General features: G+C 41.4%; 1 protein-coding gene across 3 annotated transcripts in view; it reads left to right on the top strand.

The window, feature by feature from the left end:
• bcat2 (branched chain amino acid transaminase 2) overlaps positions 1-1,651 on the top strand; it is a 31,379-nt gene extending 29,728 nt beyond the window's left edge. For all 3 annotated transcript variants that reach the window (XM_062958062.1, XM_003226203.3, XM_008118924.3), the window contains exon 11: positions 917-1,651. In XM_062958062.1, the coding sequence (XP_062814132.1) occupies positions 917-955 (39 nt within the window). In that variant the 3' untranslated portion in view covers positions 956-1,651. The remainder of the gene's footprint in view (positions 1-916) is intronic.
• Positions 1,652-22,338: the final 20,687 nt, after the last annotated feature.

The following is a 22,338-nucleotide window of genomic DNA, read 5'->3' as shown; positions in this document are numbered from 1 at the left end:
AAGCCCAGGAGTGAGGAATATTTAACCCTCCAATTTGGGCTATAACTCCCCCAATCCCTCGCCATTGTCCATGCTGGGTGCGGCTGATGGGAACTACGGGCCGAAATATCAGAGGCACTAAAGGTTCTCCACTAGCATTGCTAGTAGTATTTTCCCAGGTTTTGGCTCTACAATTTTAGGGTTTAAAGCCAAAACGTAAGACCAAGGTATGCCTTTTTTAAGGGCCCTGGTGATATCATTAAACATACTTCCTTAAGCCTCAACTATACATGCTTGGGGTATGTATTTCAAATCAGAACACCAAAGATAGATCTCATTTTGCGGGAAAGCAGGATATAAATCAAATAATTAAACAAGTACTCATTTGTGAAGTCTGTTCTCAAAAGGTATGAATTACAAAAAACCTGAAAAATGCGTTATACGTGGCAGCAAATTGTTGGCTAAGAGTAGAATACTATACATATCAAAACTATAAAATCTATCAAATCACTTCGTTGCAGAGCTTGGAAATGGCATTTTATAGCTAAAGAATGCATATCCTCAGCACTTCTTTCCCAATTGCTGTAAAATTTGTTTACATGTACCGTATATACTTGAGTATAAGCCGACCCGAATATAAGCGGGCCAGGACCCTCAGTCGAGTATAAGACGAGGGGGGCTCTTTCAGCCCTAAAAAGGGCTGAAAAACTTGGATTATACTTGAGTATATACAGTATTTGTTATCTTTTGGAAACAAGCTCCACAATTCTTTTCAAGACAGTTCTCTCCCCCCAAGTTTCTTCCCTCTTCCCCAAGGACCAGAGAAGGGCTTGAGACCCAAGGCTATGCACCCAGATGCCTATCTCCCACCCTTTTAAACAATCTTAATCTTCTTGCAGTGTTAATTGGATGCTTTTTTTCTTTTTTCTTTCTTTAGTATGGACATGTTGCCAGTGACTGGATCTTGAAGGTGTGACGCCACCAAAGTGCTCCCCATCCTATGGTTCAGCCTCTCTTTTGCAACAGTTGTATTTATGAGCCAGTTCTATAACTTTGGCATTTCTGCCTTTCACTTTGCCAGTTTGGCCGATTTGCTTTTTGCAGAACCTGGTCTGCCTGTTACAGATTGCAGCTACCAAACACTCCTTGTTGGGAAGAGCAGAAGGACTCTGCGCTGGACTCTTTGTGATGGCAGAGACTCTCCAGACTGAAATGGCCTCCTCCCCTTCTTCTCTCTCAGTTCCAAAATTCAGCTGCTTTCAGAGTGCAATACTGAAGCGTGAGAAAGTGGAGGCAGCAATCTGGTATATCTTCTTCAAAACTGTTTAAAATACAGGCACACGTTTATTTTAAGTTGTTGCTTGGATTCAGGCAAAAAAAAATTGACAAATTGGAAATATCAACATTTTAAAAATGTCAGGTTTTGGTATCTTAATGATTGGTGCTACTATGGTAGCTTTTGCTTCCTGTGGTTGGAAAAGTCCATTATTTTGGATTAAAACCTCTTGCCTTTTTTGCTTTATATTCTACATCCATTTCAGACCTGGTTTAGTTGACGATGCTTCATCTATACTGGGTTTTAGGAACCAGTTTTCAATTCAAACTCCTTTGGCACCAGAAGTGACTTTTTATGTTGAAAATTATTTAAAATTAAAAACGACATCTGACAGAAGCCTCTTGCCACCTAATTCTGTGTATGGTTCTTTTAAGCCAGGGATACGGGCTAAATGTGGTCCTCAAGATGACCTAAAACTCCCAGCAGTCCATGATGAGGAGTCATGTGTGTTTCAGCTTGACATCAGCAGTTCATTTTGGGAGAGTTTGGTCTTGACAGAAATAATGTTTGAGATAGCCATTCAGGCAATCATTTGAATGTTGTCTCTGTAGACTTGTATCACGAAAAAATAGCTAGATTTCTCTTACAGTTGTCATAATGCAATAATTTTGGAAGTCCACATTCTTGGAGAATTTGGAATTGAGCTGGATGTCCACCAGAAAACCCAAGCGATGGTGCTTCAAATCCATAACTTAATGTCTCCTCCAGGGTTTTATACTATAATTTCTATCATCCCCCTGACATTTTGACCATGCTGTGTGGTCAAAGTTGTAGTCCATATTGTCCAAAAATGCCTGATTTGGAAGACTCTGTCGTATATTACAAACAAGTGTCCACAAATGTATTTACCAGGTTCCTATGGGTAAGTGGGTCATATTCTTGGTGCCTGGATCAGCTACATGGAATTCAGCTTGTGTGGTGGTGCTTTGCTGCTGATGGAAAACGGGCTAGATTTACCACCGTAATTGTGGTTCACACTTCCCTTCACAATAAGGGATCCTGAAACAGCTCACTTTAGGCATTTTGTAGAACTAAATGTTGCTTTATCTAGACACCCAAATTCAAAAAGCTCTTTTTCATAGGGATAACGCTTTTGTTCAGGTCTTTCTTAACAGTCTTGAAAGATTGGAGGTAAACATTTGCTTTTGGCCAGGCTGGCCTGATAAATATTTGGTTTTGGCTGAGCTGCAGGATTCTAATATCAAAAATTTTCATGGAAAGAAAGATAAGTGCTGTTGGCTCCCTTTTCTATCGAGCAAGTGCTTTTGCTGTTTATATTCCTGGGACAGACACCTGGGATCTTCTGAGTCTCTCCAGAGCTGCTCAAAATCCTAGAGCCAAACATAGCATTTTGGCCAAAGTATGCAAACTACAGTTTTCATTTTTCCATAGGCTTAAGCTGTGGAAATTAAACGGTATCAAAATTCATTAATTCTATAGTATAAATGCACTCTAGAAAACTCTAGGTCTGGGTTGCTATGAGTTTTCTGGGCAGTATGGCCTTGTTCCAGAAGCATTTTCTCATGACATTTAGCCTGCACCTATGGAAGGCATCCTCAGAGGTTGTGAGGTCTGTTGGAAACTAGGGAAGTGGGGTTTAAATATCTGGAAAGTCCAGGTTGGGAGAAAGAACTATCTGTTGGAGGCAAGTGTGAATGTTACAGTTGGGCACCTTGATTAGCATTTAATGGCCTTGCAGATTCATAGCCTAGCTGCTTCTTGCCTGAGGGAATTCTTTGTTGGGAGGTTTAGCTTTTGATTCTCACACTTCCCCCATTTAAAAGTGTACAAAAACATTGATACATTTAGAAAGTCATGTAAAAAGCATATACTTTTATTTTATTGATATAATAATAATAAAACTTTATTTACATCTCGCCCTATCTCCCCGTGAGGACTCAGGGCAGTTTCCAACAAACAAAGGCAAACATTCAATGCCAATATCAAAAGACAGTAACCGTAAAAATTTAAACAGAAAATCATGAAAATAAATTTATGACACCATCATATGACATGAAATTAAAATTAAACAATTCACAGCATCAGATTATAACCATTTAAAAACCAGCCTAGATATGACACTTTTCTCTCAAGCAGGACCCAAAGCAGTGTTGTCAGCACCATTGAACTGTAGTATGGTTTCAACTTGGAAAATACATTTGACTTTAACAAAAGTATTTTATTTAGCTGGCAGCTAAAATACAATATTTCAATTTGATTTTCACAACCTCTTTAACGAAATCAAAACTTTCTTATTCCCCTTTCTCTTTCCACAAGTACCGGTATCTTCCTGCTTCTTACTGACCACAGCCTCCTCTATTTTCTTCCCCCAATCCCGGCATTTGTTTGCATTTGTTAGTGGCCAACTTGTTCTTTTCTAACTGCATGCCTTGGTGCGTCTTGTCTAAGTATTGTCCACTAGTTATGGGGTAACATATGCAAACAATCCCCCGCTTACACACTTTTATAAACTTCCTACACAGTGAGTGTATTCCTTCCCGTTAATGTTCTCTGAATGAACTCATTAGATATAACATTTCCTAAGAGTTCTGTTTACGTCCCTTAAGGAGAACCTTGTGATTGAACCTCAATTGTCTCATGTATGACTGTAGCAAAGTCTTTATTTCATAGAGGCACAAGAGTAAATATTTTGATCTACAGGAGGAATATGTATGGCAGGGCCATATTTACTTATAGAAATTGTTAGGATATTCAGAGTGGGGAGAATTAAATCCAACATTAATGTCCCATCCATACTTAAGAAAAGTGGGACAAAAGACACATCAAGAGAGTTCAAATACTATGGAATCATGGGAGCTGTAGTTTTATAAGACCTTTAGCCTTCTCTGCGAAAGAATGCTGATGTGTCTTCAAACTACAAATACCAGGATTCCATATCATTGAGCCATGGCAGTCAAAGTGCTGTCAAACTGCATTACTTCTACAATGTAGATGCTCCCTATATCTTCTTGGCAGCATGGTTTGTGACCAGAACTGTTCAAAGTTGTTCCACATTTTCTTTGCATTCTCCTGTATAGAAGAAAAAAAGTTGATGGAACTGTAGTGTAATTTTGGTATATAATGTGCTTAAATGACCAAACGTAACTAGCATAACGAAAGAAGCAATCACTACCAGTTATATACAAATTGGTCTAGGATCTCCTCAGATGACATGCTCTCAAAGACAAGTTGAGCAGTCCTTATCCAAAATTCTTTGGACTAGAGGTCTTTTGGATTTCCCCCCATATTTTAGAATACCTGTGCATAATGAGATATCTTGGTGACGGGATCCAAGATTAAACAGGAAATTCATTTATGTTTCATTAGATATACACCTTATACGCATAGCCTGGAAGTAATTTTATACACAATACTTAAAATAATTTTGTGCATGAAAACTCAAGTGCATGAAACCTTCAGAATGTCCCTATTCAGACATTAATTCAGACATTTTTGGAGGGATATAAACCTTTAATTAGACAGCAATTGCTTTAATAGTCCACCTGGTGGAGCAACGTTGCTTTTGATTTATGTTCTCTTCCTGTTGAAGGTGTTTAAAAAACAGCTATGCCTCCTGTTGAATCATAGAATCATAGAATCATAGAATAGTAGAGTTGGAAGAGACCACATGGGCCATCTAGTCCAACCCCCTGCTAAGAAGCAGGAAATCACATTCAAAGCACCCCCGACAGATGGCCATCCAGCCTCTGCTTAAAAGCCTCCAAGGAAGGAGCCTCCACCACGGCCCCGGGGAGAGAGTTCCACTGTCGAACAGCTCTCACAGTGAGGAAGTTCTTCCTGATGTTCAGGTGGAATCTCCTTTCCTGTAGTTTGAAGCCATTGTTCCGTGTCCTAGTCTGCAGGGCAGCAGAAAACAAGCTTGCTCCCTCCTCCCTATGACTTCCCCTCACATATTTGTACATGGTGATCATGTCTCCTCTCAGCCTTCTCTTCTGCAGGCTAAACATGCCCAGCTCTTTAAGCCGCTCCTCATAGGGCTTGTTCTCCAGACCCTTAATCATTTTAGTCGCCCTCCTCTGGACGCTTTCCAGCTTGTCAACATCTCCCTTCAACTGTGGTGCCCAAAATTGGACACAGTATTCCAGGTGTGGTCTGACCAAGGCAGAATAGAGGGGGAGCATAACTTCCCTGGATCTAGACGCTATTCCCCTATTGATGCAGGCCAGAATCCCATTGGCTTTTTTAGCAGCCGCATCACATTGTTGGCTCATGTTTAACTTGTTGTCCACGAGGACTCCAAGGTCTTTTTCGCACACACTGCTGTCAAGCCAGGCGTCCCCCATTCTGTATCTTTGATTTCCATTTTTTCTGCCGAAGTGAAGTATCTTGCATTTGTCCCTGTTGAACTTCATTTTGTTAGTTTTGGCCCATCTCTCTAGTCTGTCAAGATCGTTTTGAATTCTGCTCCTGTCTTCTGGAGTGTTAGCTATCCCTCCCAGTTTTGTGTCGTCTGCAAACTTGATGATCGTGCCTTCTAACCCTTCGTCTAAGTCGTTAATAAAGATGTTGAACAGAACCGGGCCCAGGACGGAGCCCTGCGGCACTCCACTTGTCACTTCTTTCCATGATGAAGACGACGCATTGGTGAGCACCCTTTGGGTTCGTTCGCTTAGCCAATTACAGATCCACCTAACCGTAGTTTTGTCTAGCCCACATTTTACTAGTTTGTTTGCCAGAAGGTCGTGGGGGACTTTGTCGAAGGCCTTACTGAAATCCAGGTACGCTACATCCACAGCATTCCCTGTATCGACCCAACTCGTAACTCTATCGAAAAAAGAGATCAGATTAGTCTGGCATGACTTGTTTTTGGTAAATCCGTGTTGACTATTAGCAATGACCGCATTTGTTTCTAAGTGTTCGCAGACCACTTCCTTAATGATCTTTTCCAGAATTTTGCCTGGTATTGATGTGAGGCTGACCGGACGGTAATTGTTTGGGTCGTTCTTTTTTCCCTTCTTGAAGATAGGGACCACATTCGCCCTCCTCCAATCTGCTGGGACTTCTCCCGTTCTCCAAGAACTCTCGAAGATAATTGCCAGTGGTTCTGAAATAACTTCCGCTAGTTCCTTCAGCACTCTTGGGTGTAGCTGATCTTGAAGTTGCATTAAGCCAGTCATGCCAGCTCTTTAGGACAGACTACTTCTATGCCTGGCAATACCTTATGACATCTCTTGTACTACCAAGTTCACCACTTGCTGCACAATCAACATATTAAGCCGCATATGTCACCCTCAAGTCCCATGGTCTGAATCTGGTCCTCCATGTCATTGTATGTGGCCTTCCAGATGCTGGATTACAACTTCTGCGTTCCTCATTAGAATCATGATTCCAGCTGGTGAGAGATGTGATACAAGAACATCTGGGAAGCTGCAATTTGTTGTGTTTGGTCAGGACAGTGGGGTTTGAATTTAGATACAAGATTTATGGGTATGATGCCTGGCTTTAAAATGCTCCCTCCCCAACCTCACTGTCACAAGTGCTGTTGAGTTGTAATCCCCATCATCCCCAGTCTGCATAATCCAAAGTAATGAGAGTTGTCATTCAGTAACATCTGGGGAACTGCACTGACCACTATGTGTCCAGTCCACAGATTCTTCATTCATGAGTTCAGTGGCCCTCTATATCCACAGATTCTCCATCCATGGGTTCAGTAGCCCTCTCTATCCACAGATTCTCTGTCCATGGCCCTTTGAAGGCAACCACGAGGCTGATGTGGCCCTTGGTGAAAAATGAGTATGATATCCCTGTCCTAAGCTGTCCCATAATATCTGACACTCCATTACTGAACGTACCGACAACTATGTATCCACGAATTCTTCATCCATGGGTTCAGTGGCCCTCTATATCCACAGATTCTCCATCCATGGGTTCAGTAGCCCTCTATATCCACAGATTCTCCATCCATGGGTTCAGTAGCCCTCTATATCCACAGATTCTCTATCCATGGCCCTTTGAAGGCAACCATGAGGCTGATGTGGCCCTTGGTGAAAAATGAGTGTGACATCCCTATCGTAAGCTGTCCCATAATATCTGACGCTCCATCACAGAACTGAACATGATGTCTGACAGGTGGCCAAATTCATCTTTCAAAACAAGGGCGAGCGTTAACAGAGCTGATTTCCTAAAACCCATATCCCAAAAATAATTCCTCTATTGTGCACAGGGACCTATGCTCAGGCAAAGTGAAACCTATTTTAGTGAGATGATATGTATCTCCAACTTCATTGCCAATTATTACACAGTAGTAGACTTGATTTTTTTAGAACATCATCACTTATACTCTCCATTTCATGCACAGTGGCAAGTGGACTCCATTATTCGTTTTCTTACTTCAACTCTTGCTATGAAATTTAATCAGCTTGTAGTAGCAAGATAGCTGTCTACTTCATTGTCCCAACAGACCAAGCTAAAGTGAACATCAGTGCTTTTCTGATAGCCAGCATGTTTAATGCTGGACTATTACTTTGGAGACCAGTTTGATTGTTGGACTGACTCTCGAGATAGGGACTTGAAACCACTGGGGGACCTTCATCAAGTTTCAGCCTCAAAGGAAGACAAAGGCAAATTCACTTTAAACAAATTGCCAAAAAAAACCCTTTGATAAGTTCACTGTAATTCAGAAAATGACTGGAAGGCCTACATACAACAATAGTGCTTTTCTAGCATTTGCTGCTGATTGCCTTCTGAACGTTCGCTATGCTCGCCTATCCAGGCTTCAACAGAGACTTTAATTTGGACAGATGGGTAGTGCAAGTGAGATTTTTTCACAGCTGAGAAAGCTCTTCCGTTCTTTCTCCATGTGAGATGCCATTTCGAACAAAAGCCTCACGCACAAACTTGGTGTGTTTGGAAAAGGAACATTTGTGTCATTTGCTGCCAACCAATAAATGTCACAATATGCTTTGCAAGAAGCAACTTTGTTCTTTTCCACGTACTTCAGTACTTTAGTCCTGGTCTTCTCTGCAAATTAAGAGATCTCATCTTTGAAGACCCTCCATCCCATTTAGCTTTCTCATCAAGAAAAAATCAGATATTCTTCCTACGTTTCCTAGCCCTGCATTTGACTCGTCATTGTAGGATCTCATCAGTGAATATTCATTGGGAGAAACATGGGAACGGACTTTGTGATGCATTCTAGTCATAATTTTATCCATGGTGAACGGAGAAAATAGTGGATTGAACCCAGTCCAGACAAAAATACCAGGGCTCCACATAAGAGAAATCACTTTTGCAATCTGGGTTGCTGTGAGTTTTCTGGGCTGCATGGCCATGTTCCAGAAGCATTCTCTCCTGACATTTCATCCACATCTATGACAGACATCCTCAGAGGTTGTGAGGTTTTTTGGAAACTAGGCAAGTGAGGTTAATATACCTGTGGAATGTCCAGGATGGGAGAAAGAACTCTTGTCTGTTTGAGGAAAGTGTGAATGTTGCAATTGATCACCCTGATTAGCACTGAATAGCCTTGCAGCTTCAAAACCTGGCTGTTTCCTGCCTGGAGGAATCCTTTGTTGAGAGGTGATTAGCTGGCCCTGCTTGTTTCTTGTCTGGAATTCCCCTGTTTTTGAGTGTTGTTCTTTATTTACTGTCCTGATTTTAGAGTTTTTTTAAATACTGGTAGCCAGATTTTGTTCATTTTCATGGTTTCCTCCTTTTTGTTGAAATTGTCCACATGCTTGAGGATTTAAATGGCTTCTCTGCATAGTCTGACATGATGGTTGTTAGAGTGGTCCAGAATTTCTGTATTCTCAAATAATATGCTGTGCCCAGGTTGGTTCATCAAGTGCTCTGCTATGGCTGACATCTCTGGTTGAGTTAGTCTGTGCTTTTCATGTTCCTTGATTCGCGTCTGGGCAATGCTGCTGCATTTGGTGATCCCTACTGTGTTTCCCCGAAAATAAGACAGTGTCTTATATTATTTTTTACTCCCAAAGATGTGCTAGATCTTATTTTCAGGGGATGTCTTATTTTTCCATGAAGAAGAATTCACATTTATTGTTGAACAAAAAAAAATGAACATTTATTCTGTACAGTAGTTGTCATCACAAACCAACATAACCAAACCAGACAAGCTGTGACTCCTGTCAAGAATTTCTTGTTACTACCATTATTTCCATATACAAGTGGTATGTACATTTACCATTCCTGCATGCTATGGTGTTTTCTTTGGCAGCCACCGGGCATGCTTCCAAACAAAAACTTTGCTAGGTCTTACTTTCGGGGGAGGCCTTATATTTAGCAATTCAGCAAAACCTGTACTAGGTCTTATTTTTTGGGGATGTCTTATTTTCGTGGAAACAGGGTAAGTAGACTTGTCCACAGTTTCATGGCATATGGTAGACTCCTGCAGCGGTGAGAGGATCCCTCTTGTCCTTTGCTGAACATTGCATTTGTTGGATTTTCTTAGTGGGTCTGTAGATAGTTTGTAGGTTGTGTTTCTTCATCAGTTTCCCTATGTGCTCAATGGTTCCCTTGATGTATGGTATGAACACTTTTCCTCTGGCTGGATCTTTGTCTTTACCCTCTTGGCTTGTTCTTGTCCTTGCAGCTCTTCTGATGTCTGTGGTGAAGTCTCCATTGGCCTGTAGAGCCCAGTTCAGGTGATTCAGTTCCCTTTGGAGAAGGTGGGTTTCGCAGATTCTTTTTGCACTGTCTGCCAGGGCTTTAATTGTGCTTCTTTTTTGACTTGCGTGATGGTTGGAGTTTTTATGTAGATATCTATCCGTTCATGTAGGTTTTCTGCAAATTGTTGATTGGGTTTGCGGATAACTAGGATATCCAGAAATTGCAGTTGTCCTTCATTTTGCTTTTCCCTGGTGAATTGGGTGGATGTTGTTGAGGTGGTCCAGGAACTTGTTGAGTTCTTCTTCTCCATGGCTGCAAATGGTGAAGATGTCTTCCATATATTTGAACCATACAGTGGGCTTTTTTGGTGCTGTTTCCAGGGCTTGTTTTTCAAAGTGTTCCATGTAGAAATTTGCTATGACAGGGCTGAGAGGACTCCCCATGGCTACTCCATCTTTCTGTTCATAGAATTTATTGTCCCACTGGAATCAGTCTAGATCCTGCAACAAATAACATACCAGGAATAAGGTTTATGTTAGCTGAGACTGATCAGATGAACAAAGCCTCAATGTTTTCAAAGGTGGCATTAGATTCCTTTGTGTCTTTTTCTGTTGGCGGGGCTGTCCTTAGATGACAGCATACCCTTCATTGTCCCAGTTCTGCTGAAACAGTTCCAATTAATACTCCTTTGTTCTACTTTATCTAGTTTAAAAGGGTCTCAGTTTTTCTCTCCTCCTCATGCTTTCTCCTGCCTTTTCAATTGCTGTAAATGTAGCTCAATTAACTCAAAAGGGAAGAGAATCTTGCCCTTCCCCTTCCCAGTAGGCTCAGGTAAAGGCAAACTGCTTCAGTCTCGTCTATCTTGTGTGTTCTTCTTCATTAATAACTGTTGTCATCTTGATCACACTCTGAGGTTGTTTGACCACATATGTCCCAGTTTTCATCTTTAAAATGTTGTAGATTATGGGGCCTTCAAGCAATTTGCTGCTGAAGCTAAGCATGGAGGGGTTTGCCACCAGAAGATTGGCTACCAAGTGCCCAATTGGCCACAGCAATTACAGACAGAAAGATGTCATGAAATACAGTGAATCTCCACTTTTGCTGGGATTAGGGCGCAAACCACTGCGAAAGTGGAAAAACTGTACAAAAGACTCACTAAATTTGTACCCGAGGAAACACTTCTGTAGGAATCGCTAGGTCCTCTAGCACAATTTTCACCAGAACCTGATCACAGAGTTGTGCTCAAAGACCTAGATATTAAGTTTTTAAAGGAATCTCTAGATCCATCAATGTGACTCCAGTGGGAATTGACCATAAAGGTGATACTGGAGGACGTAGATATTCTTACAGAACATTTTAATCACATCGACAAGTAATCTACAAAAGTCAAATCCCCAAGTGTAATCTACAAAAGTCAAATCCCCAAGTCTACAAAAGTCAAATCCCCAAATCCCCAGTGTAGACCCCAACTGTAGATCCAATCTACACTAGATCATTTGTACAGAAGTAACCATGCATCTTTAAGCCATGTGAAGAAAACCATTCTGGGAATGTAATTGGAAGACAGTTTAAAATGTTTTCAGGCTGATGACAGCCTTCCATTCTGTAAAGTTCTGCCCATGTATGGCTAGGACCTGGGGTGTACCAACAAGAGCTGAAGAAAAGCTAATTGAGATCTCTTTGAAGGCTCTTGGCTCTCGCATGATGCTTATGCATATCTTCCATATACTGCAAGTTTGCTTGCAGACTTCTTTGGAATTCCCATTAAAATGCTTTCCAGTCTGTCTCTCTCATACCTTGACTTCTTAACAAATCTAATTCATATTGGGTGGAGACAATTTCTGTCATGCAGAACTAAACAGGATAACACAGTATCTGCTTTGAATTGGGTTATCTAAGTCCACACTGCCATATAATCTAGTTCAGTGTGGATTTTATGCAACTGTCTGGAAGGGGGCTAAGAGAAGCACCAAGCCCGTCTTCTCTCTCCATCGTGTCATTGCTTCTGCCTTTTTGAATGCCGGGGTGCTTTCCCTTCTCTTTGGAATGACCCTCAATTTATTGACGGGTCATATCAAAATCCATAAATTTCCTCCCAAAACCTGCCCACTATTTATACATGGGGTTGACTTATACATGAGAAGATTTTTTTTTGGGGGGGGGGTTATGTGGTGTACTTTTTATAACTGTGATAGATGCTTAATTTATTATGCTTAATAGCATCACTAAGAGCTGCCCTTTGCCGTGTCAGAAGGGTCCATTTCCCTTGACATCACAAAGGTTTATTTACAGGTCTCTGGTTACGGTCTTGAAATCTAAGGGTTGCTAACCTGGCAATCCTAGTATCAGACTTGCATTATATGGTCAATGTAGACTCAAATAATGCCCTCCAACTGTATACAACATAGTGAGTTTCAAACTGCATTATATAGCAGGGTAGATGGGGCCTATTATTTATTTATTTATTTATTTATTTACAGTATTTATATTCCGCCCTTCTCACCACGAAGGGGACTCAGGGCGGATCACATTACACATATAAGGCAAACATTCAATGCCTTAACATAGAACAAAGACAAGACAAACATGGGGCTCCGAGCTGGCCTCGAACTCATGACCTCTTGGTCAGAGTGATTCATTGCAGCTGGCTGCAGCAGGTTGCTCAACAGCCTGCGCCACAGCCCGGCCTAGGTCACTCTCTCAGCAAGTCAGATGCTAAAGTTAGCTTTTGCCTTCAACGCAGTCCTGGGCAAACTTCAGCCCTCCAGGAGTTTTGGACTTCAACTCCCACAATTCCTAGCAGCTGGTAAGCTGGCTGGGATTTCTGGAAATTGAAGGCCAAAACACCTGGAAGACCGAAGTTTGCCCATGCCTGATTTAGTAGAAGTTTCTCCCTCTATGTGTGAAAAACACCTTTAACACAATATCCACGTTTCTAATTATTGTTGGTTTTCTAGTGATACGAAATCCAGGCTCTATCAACAAAATATCTAGCTATGCAAATATTTGCTCCAGCACATTGATTTATCATGGCCAAGTTGGCCATGAGCTGAAAAGGGACAATAATTCCTGTAAAATCTGTCCTGCGTTCTCAAGGCATCTTGCTTGGGCAAATCCCAGTAGTCTCTGCTGGTAAAACTTGCATTCCTTTCTTCTGGGTTGGGCAGTTTATGGGCAGGAGTAATGTGGGGTTTCCCTATTCCTTGGTTGCTCTGCCCTGGCATGTTCTTTGTGATCTAACCCACTGCCAAACTGGTTCAATCTGGAAGGGGTCCTGTTGTTGCTTAAAGTTTCACAGGGACTTTGACTGGTCGACCAGGCTTGTTGCCAATGTAAACACTACGAGGACAGGGTTGTTCTTTTTAATATTTATTTAATGTGGCTCCTTTCCTAATCCTGATGCAATTGACCTTCACTTTACAGGGCACCTTGCTTACCTTTCCTGGAGGTTTATTCCCTGCCTTTGGGAAATGTGACTTTTCATTGTTTCCTTTTGAAGATCTCATCTCCAAAGAATGTTGCTGAGTCAGGATGTGTGTGATGAAAATTTGAGAAAGGAGGTGAAAGGTTGGAGCCAAAACAAAATACTGTACATGCAACAGGCGATCATCGGGACTAGAATAGGCAATTGTATCATACTTGAGACCCAATTTCAGCCATCTGCTCCAAGAGCTCTCAGTTGGTGATGCAACAAGGAGTAGAAATTTGTGACGGACTGGAGGAGAAAGCCAACCTATGGTTTCTCAGAGTGCTAATGTGGTTTAGGTTGTTTGAGTAGTGTACAGCAATCCACACTGTAGTTTGCTCCATTATAGGAAGAATGAAGCATGTGGGCTTCTACTGTATAGAGGTGTGATACCACTGACATTGTATGTAACTGTCTTAGCTCTATCCTGTAGAATCCTCGGATTTGTAATTTTTTACGGAATCCTGGGATTTGTAGTTTGGTAAGGAGCCCCCAGTGGTGCAGTGGGTTAAACCGCTGAACCTGCTGACCAAAAGGTTGGCGGTTCAAATCTGGGGAGCAGGGTGAGCTCCCAGTGTTAGCCCCAACTTCTGCCAACCGAGCAGTTCGAAAACATGCAAATGTGAGTAGATGAATACATACCACTCCGGCAGGAAGGTAACGGCGCTCCATGCAGTCATGCCGGCCATGTGACCTTGGAGGTATCTACGGACAACGCCGGCTCTTCGGCTTAGAAATGGAGATGAGTACCAACTCCCAGAGTTGGACACGACTGGACTTAATGTCAGGGGAAAACCTTTACCTTTACCTAAGGAACTCAGAATTCTCGGTTAGGGAACATTAGCAATATTTTGTATGCTGCTTCGAGGCTCATTATTGAAGGAAAAGAAAGATATACATGAAATAATAACAGCAATGTTAATGCTATAGTTTGAGGAGGAGAATTAGCTGAGAATTCTAAGGATTCTGGAAATTACAAATTCCATGATTCCTAAGTTACAGCCATAATAGTTTAAATGTTACAAAGCAGCAGCTGAGCAAAGAGCTGCTGTGACACAATGGATTAAACCATTGTGCCAGCTGGACTGCTGACTTGAAGGTTGGGTTGCTAACCTGAAGGTTGCCGGTTGGAATCCACAAGATGGGGTGAGCTCCCGTCTGTCAGCTCTAGCTTGTGGGGACATGAGAGAAGCCTCCCAGCAGGATGGTAACACATCCGGACGTTCCCTGGGCAATGTCTCTGTAGACGGCCAATTCTCTCACACCATAAGCGACTTGCAGTATGTTCTCAAGTTGCTTCTGACATGATAAAATAAAAAGCAGCTGAGCACTTTTGACTTTTTAAAGCGTTTAGACAGCTCAGATAAAGAATCCCTGTTGCCACCTTTTGGAACCTGGCTATTTTTAAAGCCTAAGAGGAATCTTTATTCCAAATAGAAAATATAAATGATTTCCTATCATTATATCTTCATATCTAGTCTGATCATACGAGCTAAAGAAGAAATGCATGTACAGGCAGTCCCCGACTTAACAAAAACGCAACTTACATATGACTCGTAGTTAAGAATGGGGATCAGACAACAGGAAGTGAGAGAAATCTACCCCTCAGAAGGGAAATTCACTTCTGGAAGAGTTATCACCGGAGAAAGGTGTCTCCACTCAAGATTGATCAACAATCCTTGTTTCCACAACAAGCCTTTCCTATGTTGTCCAAAGCTATGCCTTGAGTTACCCTTTTAAAAAGTACCTGTTCTGACATACAACTTTAACTTAAGAGCAAAACTACAGAACTTATCATGTTTGTAACTTGGGGACTGTTTGTACATGGATTCTACATCCACGGAATCAACCATCCTTGGCTTGAAAATATTTTTGGAAAATCCCCAAGAGCAAAAGCTTGATTTTGCCATCTTATAATAAGGGACATCATATTATTGTGCCACCGTACATAAGGGGACTTGAGCATCCACAGATTTTGGTATCCACAGGGTGTCCTGGAACCATGCCCCAGTGCATACCAAGGGCCCACTGCTGTGGGTGGCATCTCCGTACGGATGAGTGAAGAAGTCATGCCCAAGCATTCGTAATCCTTCAAACCATGATTTGAAAAGATGGATTGGCTATCTGTGAAATATTCTATGATGCATGGAAAGTTTAGTACTGTTATACTCCCTTTCCTTCCTTGCATTCCAGCATCCATCACTGCTCAATCAGGAATGTTAGAAATCTACTGTTTCTGATGTCACATATACAAACCAGAAGGCATGCTTTAATTTTTTCCAGGTTATACTGTACTCTTATTTCCAGTATTAAAAAAATCCACTCAACTTCCAGATGGCCCTTCTGTTTGCGTTTCGATTGTGTTAATATCCTCACAGTCACGTCAATTTCTCACCTGCTTGTGAGAATCTTATTTTAGCCAGACATTTGTGCGTCAGGAGGGTCTTGTGATGGCTTCTGTATTTATTTCCCCATAAGCTTTGGGACGGACACGTGAGAGTGTGTATCATGTCTCCGTCACTACTGTCTCTGCTCTTTCACAGCTTTTTGGGTAATGCTGTGGCTGAAAAGATTGAGCATCCTTCATAATCCAAACAGTGATGCAATATTTATGTTGTGTACGAAAGGAGGACGGTGATAGTAAGGAGGCAGAGACTGAGAAGGAAGCAAGATGGTTTGGAAGAGGTGGGGAAGGAATGGAGGAAAAAGAACCCTGGAATCCTGGTTTTCTGCTGCTCCCTTTCCCAATTCAAATGGTTCCTTCTACTTTCATGCCATGTCTACTTGTTCAGAGAAATTAGACCAACTGCTTATGAAGTCCTTTCACGCCCCATAATCAGAGCACTATGATTTCACTTTAGCTGCCACGGCTGTGGTTTATGGAATCCCAGATTTGTAGTTTGGTGAGGCACTACAGCTCTCTGGAAGTACCTCTCCCTAAACTGGAAATCCCAGGATTCCACAAGATGTTGCCATGCTAAAGTGGAACCATACTGTTGTAAATGAGTAACACAAAAGGGCTGTAAGACCATTCCAACATTTGGAGGGCCCCGTGATTCCCTGTTCTGGGTAAGGAGCACAGGGTTCACTAGCAAAGGTGGATGGAGCCAGATTTGGTCCTCGATCTTAAGATTTTGTCCCTCTTCTCTGATCCTCTGAGTGAAAAGGGAGGTTTCTCAGGACAAGAATAGTTCCTTAAAAGAAATGCATGAATGAATCTATGTATAAGTGAATGAATGAATGTTTGAATCTGTCTATCTATCTATCTATCTATCTATCCATTCATTCATGGGTGAGCACTTGTGGCCAAGAACAATTGTCTTCCAGAAGTGAGTCCGTAAATGACTGTGATGACCTATTCTGGATCCATACGGTCTTTCACACTGAGGATATAGATTTCCAGATGGAAGTCAGTCACAACAAGGTTTGCTTGAGGTGCCTTCTTCAAAATCCACAGCATCATTGGTAACAGCTGACCTCCAGTTAGCATGAATGCCAGGGCTTCACAGTTCTAGATGTTTATACCATACTAGCTTTGCCTGGCCATGCGTTGCTGTGGCTTATGGGAATCATTTGTTGGCCAGATGGAATAGCAGTGAATAGCCTTGTAGCCTCAAAGCCTGACCGTTTTCTGGAGTAGCTGGAGTAGCACCCTCAATCAAAGAGCTGCTTTGAAGCCTGGCTACTTCCTTTGTTGGGGAATCATTGTTTGGGCAGAGCGAATTACACTGAATAGTCTTGCAGCTTAAAAGCCTGGCTGCTTTCTACATAGAGCATCCTTGCGAGGCCAGGTTGAATGGGACGGAGTAGCCTCGTGCCTTCAAAGCCTGGGGGGGTTTTCACCTAGGGGAAATCTTGGTTGGCCAGGTTGAATAGCACTGAATAGCCTTGCTGCTTGCAAGCCTGGCTGCTTTCTATCTTGTGGAATCCTTGGTTGGTCAGTTTGAATAGCAATTAATAGTCTTGGTGTGGCAGATATGAATGCTGCAATTAGCCACCTTGATTAGCATTTAATGGCCTTGCAGCTTCAAAGCCTGTTCTGCTTTCTGCCTGGGGGAATCCTTTGTTGGTAGGTGTTAGCTGGCCCTGATTGTTTTCTTTTTGGAATTCCCAATTTTCCTGCTTTCAGAGTGTTGCTCTTTATTTACTGTCCTGGTTTTAGAGACTATATTGTTCTGTATTATTATACCACAGTAATTATTTCATATTATATTTATAAGCTTATATGATCCGCTTAGAACTGGATTATATGAGGCCCCTTCTACACAGCTGTATAAAATCCACACTGAAGTGGATTATATGGCAGTGTGGACTCAAGATAATCCAGTTCAAACAGATAATATAAGATTATGAATGGGTAATATAGCTGTGTGGATAATCCAGTTCAAATCAGATAATCTGTATTTATAGGCAGTGTGGATCAGGCCTAAGTGTACTCTGCCTGTGCCCTGGTCACCATTTTGGCTGAAGGAGTTGCTAGGATACGAAGGGGGCGGGGCCTAAAGGCAGCGGCGGGGGGGGGGGGGGGCTAAATGCAGCAGAGTTTACCTTTCTAGCTGGCAGTTAGGGGGGAAAAGGCTCTTCCTTATCCTTATCCTCTGTAATTTGGACTATTTTTCTAGGGTTTTTTTTTATTGAAAGACATATTTTGGATGGTTATGTCTTTTGTGGCCAAATTTGGAGCGATTTGGTTGTGGTTTTGTTGTTTACTCCATAGTAAAACGAACATTACACACACACACATATATAGATTTTTAAGGGTAGCTTTGAGCCCATTTGTAAATATCTCTTTTGTTGTCCACCAACATTCCATTTTCTTTTCTTAAGTTGAGAATACAGTAATTGCTTTGGGAGACAGTGATCAGATTTTTGGACAACATGTCCAACAAGTCCAAATAAATGCTACTTGCAAATTTTTTCCTGTGGCAAAGAACCAGAGATTGGATGATAGCATGCTCTCCAACATTTTACAAGTCAAAACCAGGACATATGTGGTCAAGCAACATCAGAGTGTGGTCAAGATGCTAAAAGCAAGTTCAGCAAGTTCAGCAGCACAGTGGTTTAACCTGCTGCATCTCTGGGAGCTCCTTTGTCTACTAGGCAAGCTGTTAAATACAAATCTGCCTTAAGTTATGTATGAATTTCTGTAACGATCCGGTCATGCACAGTGTGTTTGCATTTTGGTTATGTAGCTTGAAAGAACTGTCCAGCATTTGTTCAGAGGATTCTATGCAATGTCATTGACAACAAGCGGCTCTCCAATGTGTCTTCCCAAGTATTGACTGTGTGCTCAGGCCTGAGATGTACTCCACACACCAAATCCAAGAATAATAGATACACAATACCTTGGACTTTATTTGGTTACAGTTGTAGACAGGGTTGGCACACACATAGCTCTGGATCCATGTCAATCTGTCTGTTGATCAGTGAGTCTGGACATCTAGCTCCATGCCCTAGGGATGGCATGAGAAGCTTGAACTGGGCTTCTCCACAAAAGGAATGTGGGTAGCATCCATCCCCCACTGGGCAAGACTGTCTCCATACCACCACCCCAAGTCCATCTATGATGCCCCCTCAAACAGTGCCTGATGGACACTGGCCAACTAATGATCCACGACTACCGTCCCTTCAAAGTTATGAGAAATAGAACACAAATTATAAGGAGGTAGGTTAGGACGATACTCGGAGCAAACTGAGCAGACATTGCTCTGACATCTGGCCATGTATCAGGCTATTCGACCAGAATGAAAACCACATCTGGGTCACTCCAGCCGGTGTGGGGACGAGGCTGCTAGTCAATGTCTTCATGGGCTGCTGAGGAGACCATACTGAGAAGAATTGCCGCTACTGCAGGCCCAGCTATTGCCCCAACCTGCAAAGCTCAGTGCTTGGATATGTCCGGTAGCATGTTTTTCTTTAATTACTTCTCCCCACTGATTTTGTGTTGGGAAATAGCACAATTACACAATGAAGAAAGGTGTGAAAAAGAAATAATGAATACCAATGAGCATGAAACTATAAAGGGGAACTGACTACCTTACAGGAAAATGTAGAAAAAATTCCTCAGTTATGCCCAACAGGAAGCAGTTGGAGGCTGGAAATTCAAGCCAAGAATGTATGATTAACTTTCTAACAGAACAAGCCTTGGCATGCCTATTCAGAAAGCCCTATTGCTTTCTGTGAATATAATGTAGACCAAAGACATCTCACAAAAGGCAGCTTTTAATTATGTTTTATCACCCATATAAAAAGTTTATAATTAACGTTGTAACGGCACGGTCCTATGCAAATCCACATCCCATCATGAGCTAAATATAGCATAAACTGAAGACTAATCAAAAGGCATCCTCAGCTTTTAGAGCACTCAAGGAAGTGTATAATTACCTTCTGCAAGGCATATTTTAGAAAGTGTATAATTAAATGTCTAAATATGGTGTAGACTAAAGGCATCCCCATTTGCTTGTCATAAGGAACACTAGTTTCTTATAAAGTTAAGAAAGAAGACAATGAGTGTGATCTACCGTATGTGGCTGGTGCAACCATGCCAAGGAAAAGGCGGTGGCAGTGGAGGCACATACATCGTGGCATGACAGCAGAGATGGGGAATGACCACAAAAGTCACTCTCATTAGGAAAGAAACTATCTTTTAACCATAGTTCCATAGATAAGGGACAAAGCTACTGTTACATAAAGTAAGACTGCAATTAACTGCCAGGGAAACTGAGGGGTTTTCAGCCTTATATGCCAATTTTACACTTGTCAGCATTTTACAGATTGAAACATGGATGCATGTTGCCAAATGTCCTCAGAGTGTGGTCAAGTTGGCACAAGTTATTAATTAGGAAGAAGCTAGAAGAGGTTGTTCCCAGTAGACTTACAGTCCAAGAAAGTCAATGACAAAATGGGAAAGTGGCAGGAGGAGAGAGAAACCAGGACATTTTAAAAGCAGATTAAAAATGGGAAGATAGAGGATTAATCAGGATGACTCCTGCCCAATTGGGACAGTTGGAGGGTTTATTTATTTATTTCCAACATTAATACCCCGTCCTTATCACCCGAAGGGACTCAGGGCAGCTTACAACAACTGGCAAAATTTAGTGCCTACAACACAGTTATAAATCAAATCAATTAAAAACTATTAACATACAATATAAAATTTAAAACATGTAATTAGATCCATTCATCCAGTAACCTCATGCTTCAGCCTTACATCGGACCATGTCGACTTTGCCATTTACTCATTAAAAGCTTGAGCACATAACCATGTTTTTACAGCTTTTCTGAAGCCCAGAAGGGTTGGGGCTTGTCGAATATCCCTGGGGAGGGTGTTCCACAGCATGTGAACTGCTCAATTTTATTTCCATCTATATTCCAGAGGTGAAGCTTGGGTCTTTTGGCAAACACCATGCTTTTAGTTTTCAGGTAGTTGAGTTGTAACTCATTCGCATTGCAATATCGTGCCAGAGCCCTCAATGCTCTTTTAAGTCCAATTGGCATTCTTGAGAGTAGAGCAGTGTTATCAGCAAAAAATAGGGTGGAGATATGACTTTTGCAAGTTTTGGTGGAAGTCCATGTTAAGCAAGTGGTCCACTATGGTGTTGATGTAAAGATTAAATAATAACGGAGACAGGATTCAGCCTTTTTCCATTCTAACAGCATTGGTGAGGTAGCCTTGAGGGTTGCATCTTGTTTTGAAAGACATCCCTTCATGGAATTGACGGATAAGATGAAGTAGCTGTTGATTGATTGAGGTGGCTTCAAATTTTTCCCATAATTTTGAACTATGGAGTCAAAGGCTCCCTTAGTCTATAAAGGCCACATACAGTGATGTGTTTGCTATCGGTAGTATATTTTTCTATCAGATGTTGGAGCACTAAGCATTGATCTAAAGTAGATTGGCTTTCCTTAAATCCAGCTTGTTCGTCAGCTAATATGCTTTCTTGTTCTGTTTAATCCTGTATTTTCCATTTTAGGTGTCTTGCATATATTTTGCTAATGGTATTAAGTAGGCTATGTCCCCCTTCTCTCGAACTGGTCACTGACCGTAATAAAGTGAACTTGAACTTGAACTATTTCTTTTCAAGAAGAGATACACACACACATAAGCCACATTTACATGCCTTTATGTCACTAACAGGATGCTGGATCACAGTAGTTATTGGCTAATTTTCACAACAGCTTGCGTATATCCATGAAAAAGCCAAGATTTCAAAATGCAATAGAATATCCTGATTTCTTGAAAGCAGCCTCACTAAGTTAAGCTGACTTAATGTTCTTTCCCATCAGTTACGTGTCCTAATTATTTTCCGGATGTTTATACGAACTAGTCATGTGAAATTTTATGACCAGGGTTAATAATGCAATTGTCAATTGTCGTTATTTGTGTCCCATTTTACCCCTGTCCCTGTAATATGCGCAGTCATTACAATCCTCAAAATGTCGTGTGAAACTAAAGATGCTAGTCTTAAAGATGTGACAAGACCCTTTTTTGTTACTTCAGAATGTGCATGTTTTAGCCATGTTAATACTTAGTATTTTAACTGTTTCCTTTATTATGAGATTTTGCGAAAGTATGCTCTTTTGCCCAATGCTTACTAGAAACATAAACTACTTAATTTTTTTCACACCTTTTTGATAACCCTTTTCTCTTGCATGACGTAAGATGTGATTAATTCCTAGGAAGCACAAACACCGATCAACGTGTACCAGGTGTTTATAATTTTATTTCTGGTTAAGCTTGGCTTTTGCGTAGACTACAGGGAGTCAGTGGAAAATTATTCCCTCGGGTTTTTTTTCAACATGACATTTGTTTAAGACTGTCGACCAACAAAAATAACCTCACATCCAGATCCAGGTATCTATTTTTAGTAACCACTGTATTAGAAACTGATGGCAAATGAAGGTTTATTTGAGAAAAGTGTTTGACTCAACCCCAGTTTAAAAATAACTCTGCTTCATTTGCCATGATGAA

The sequence above is a fragment of the Anolis carolinensis genome, chromosome 6 (assembly GCF_035594765.1).
Source record: "Anolis carolinensis isolate JA03-04 chromosome 6, rAnoCar3.1.pri, whole genome shotgun sequence".
NCBI classification, from domain to species: Eukaryota; Metazoa; Chordata; class Lepidosauria; order Squamata; family Dactyloidae; genus Anolis; species Anolis carolinensis.
Note: the sequence above shows the minus strand (reverse complement) of the source record. Positions and strands in the feature narration are given on the sequence as shown.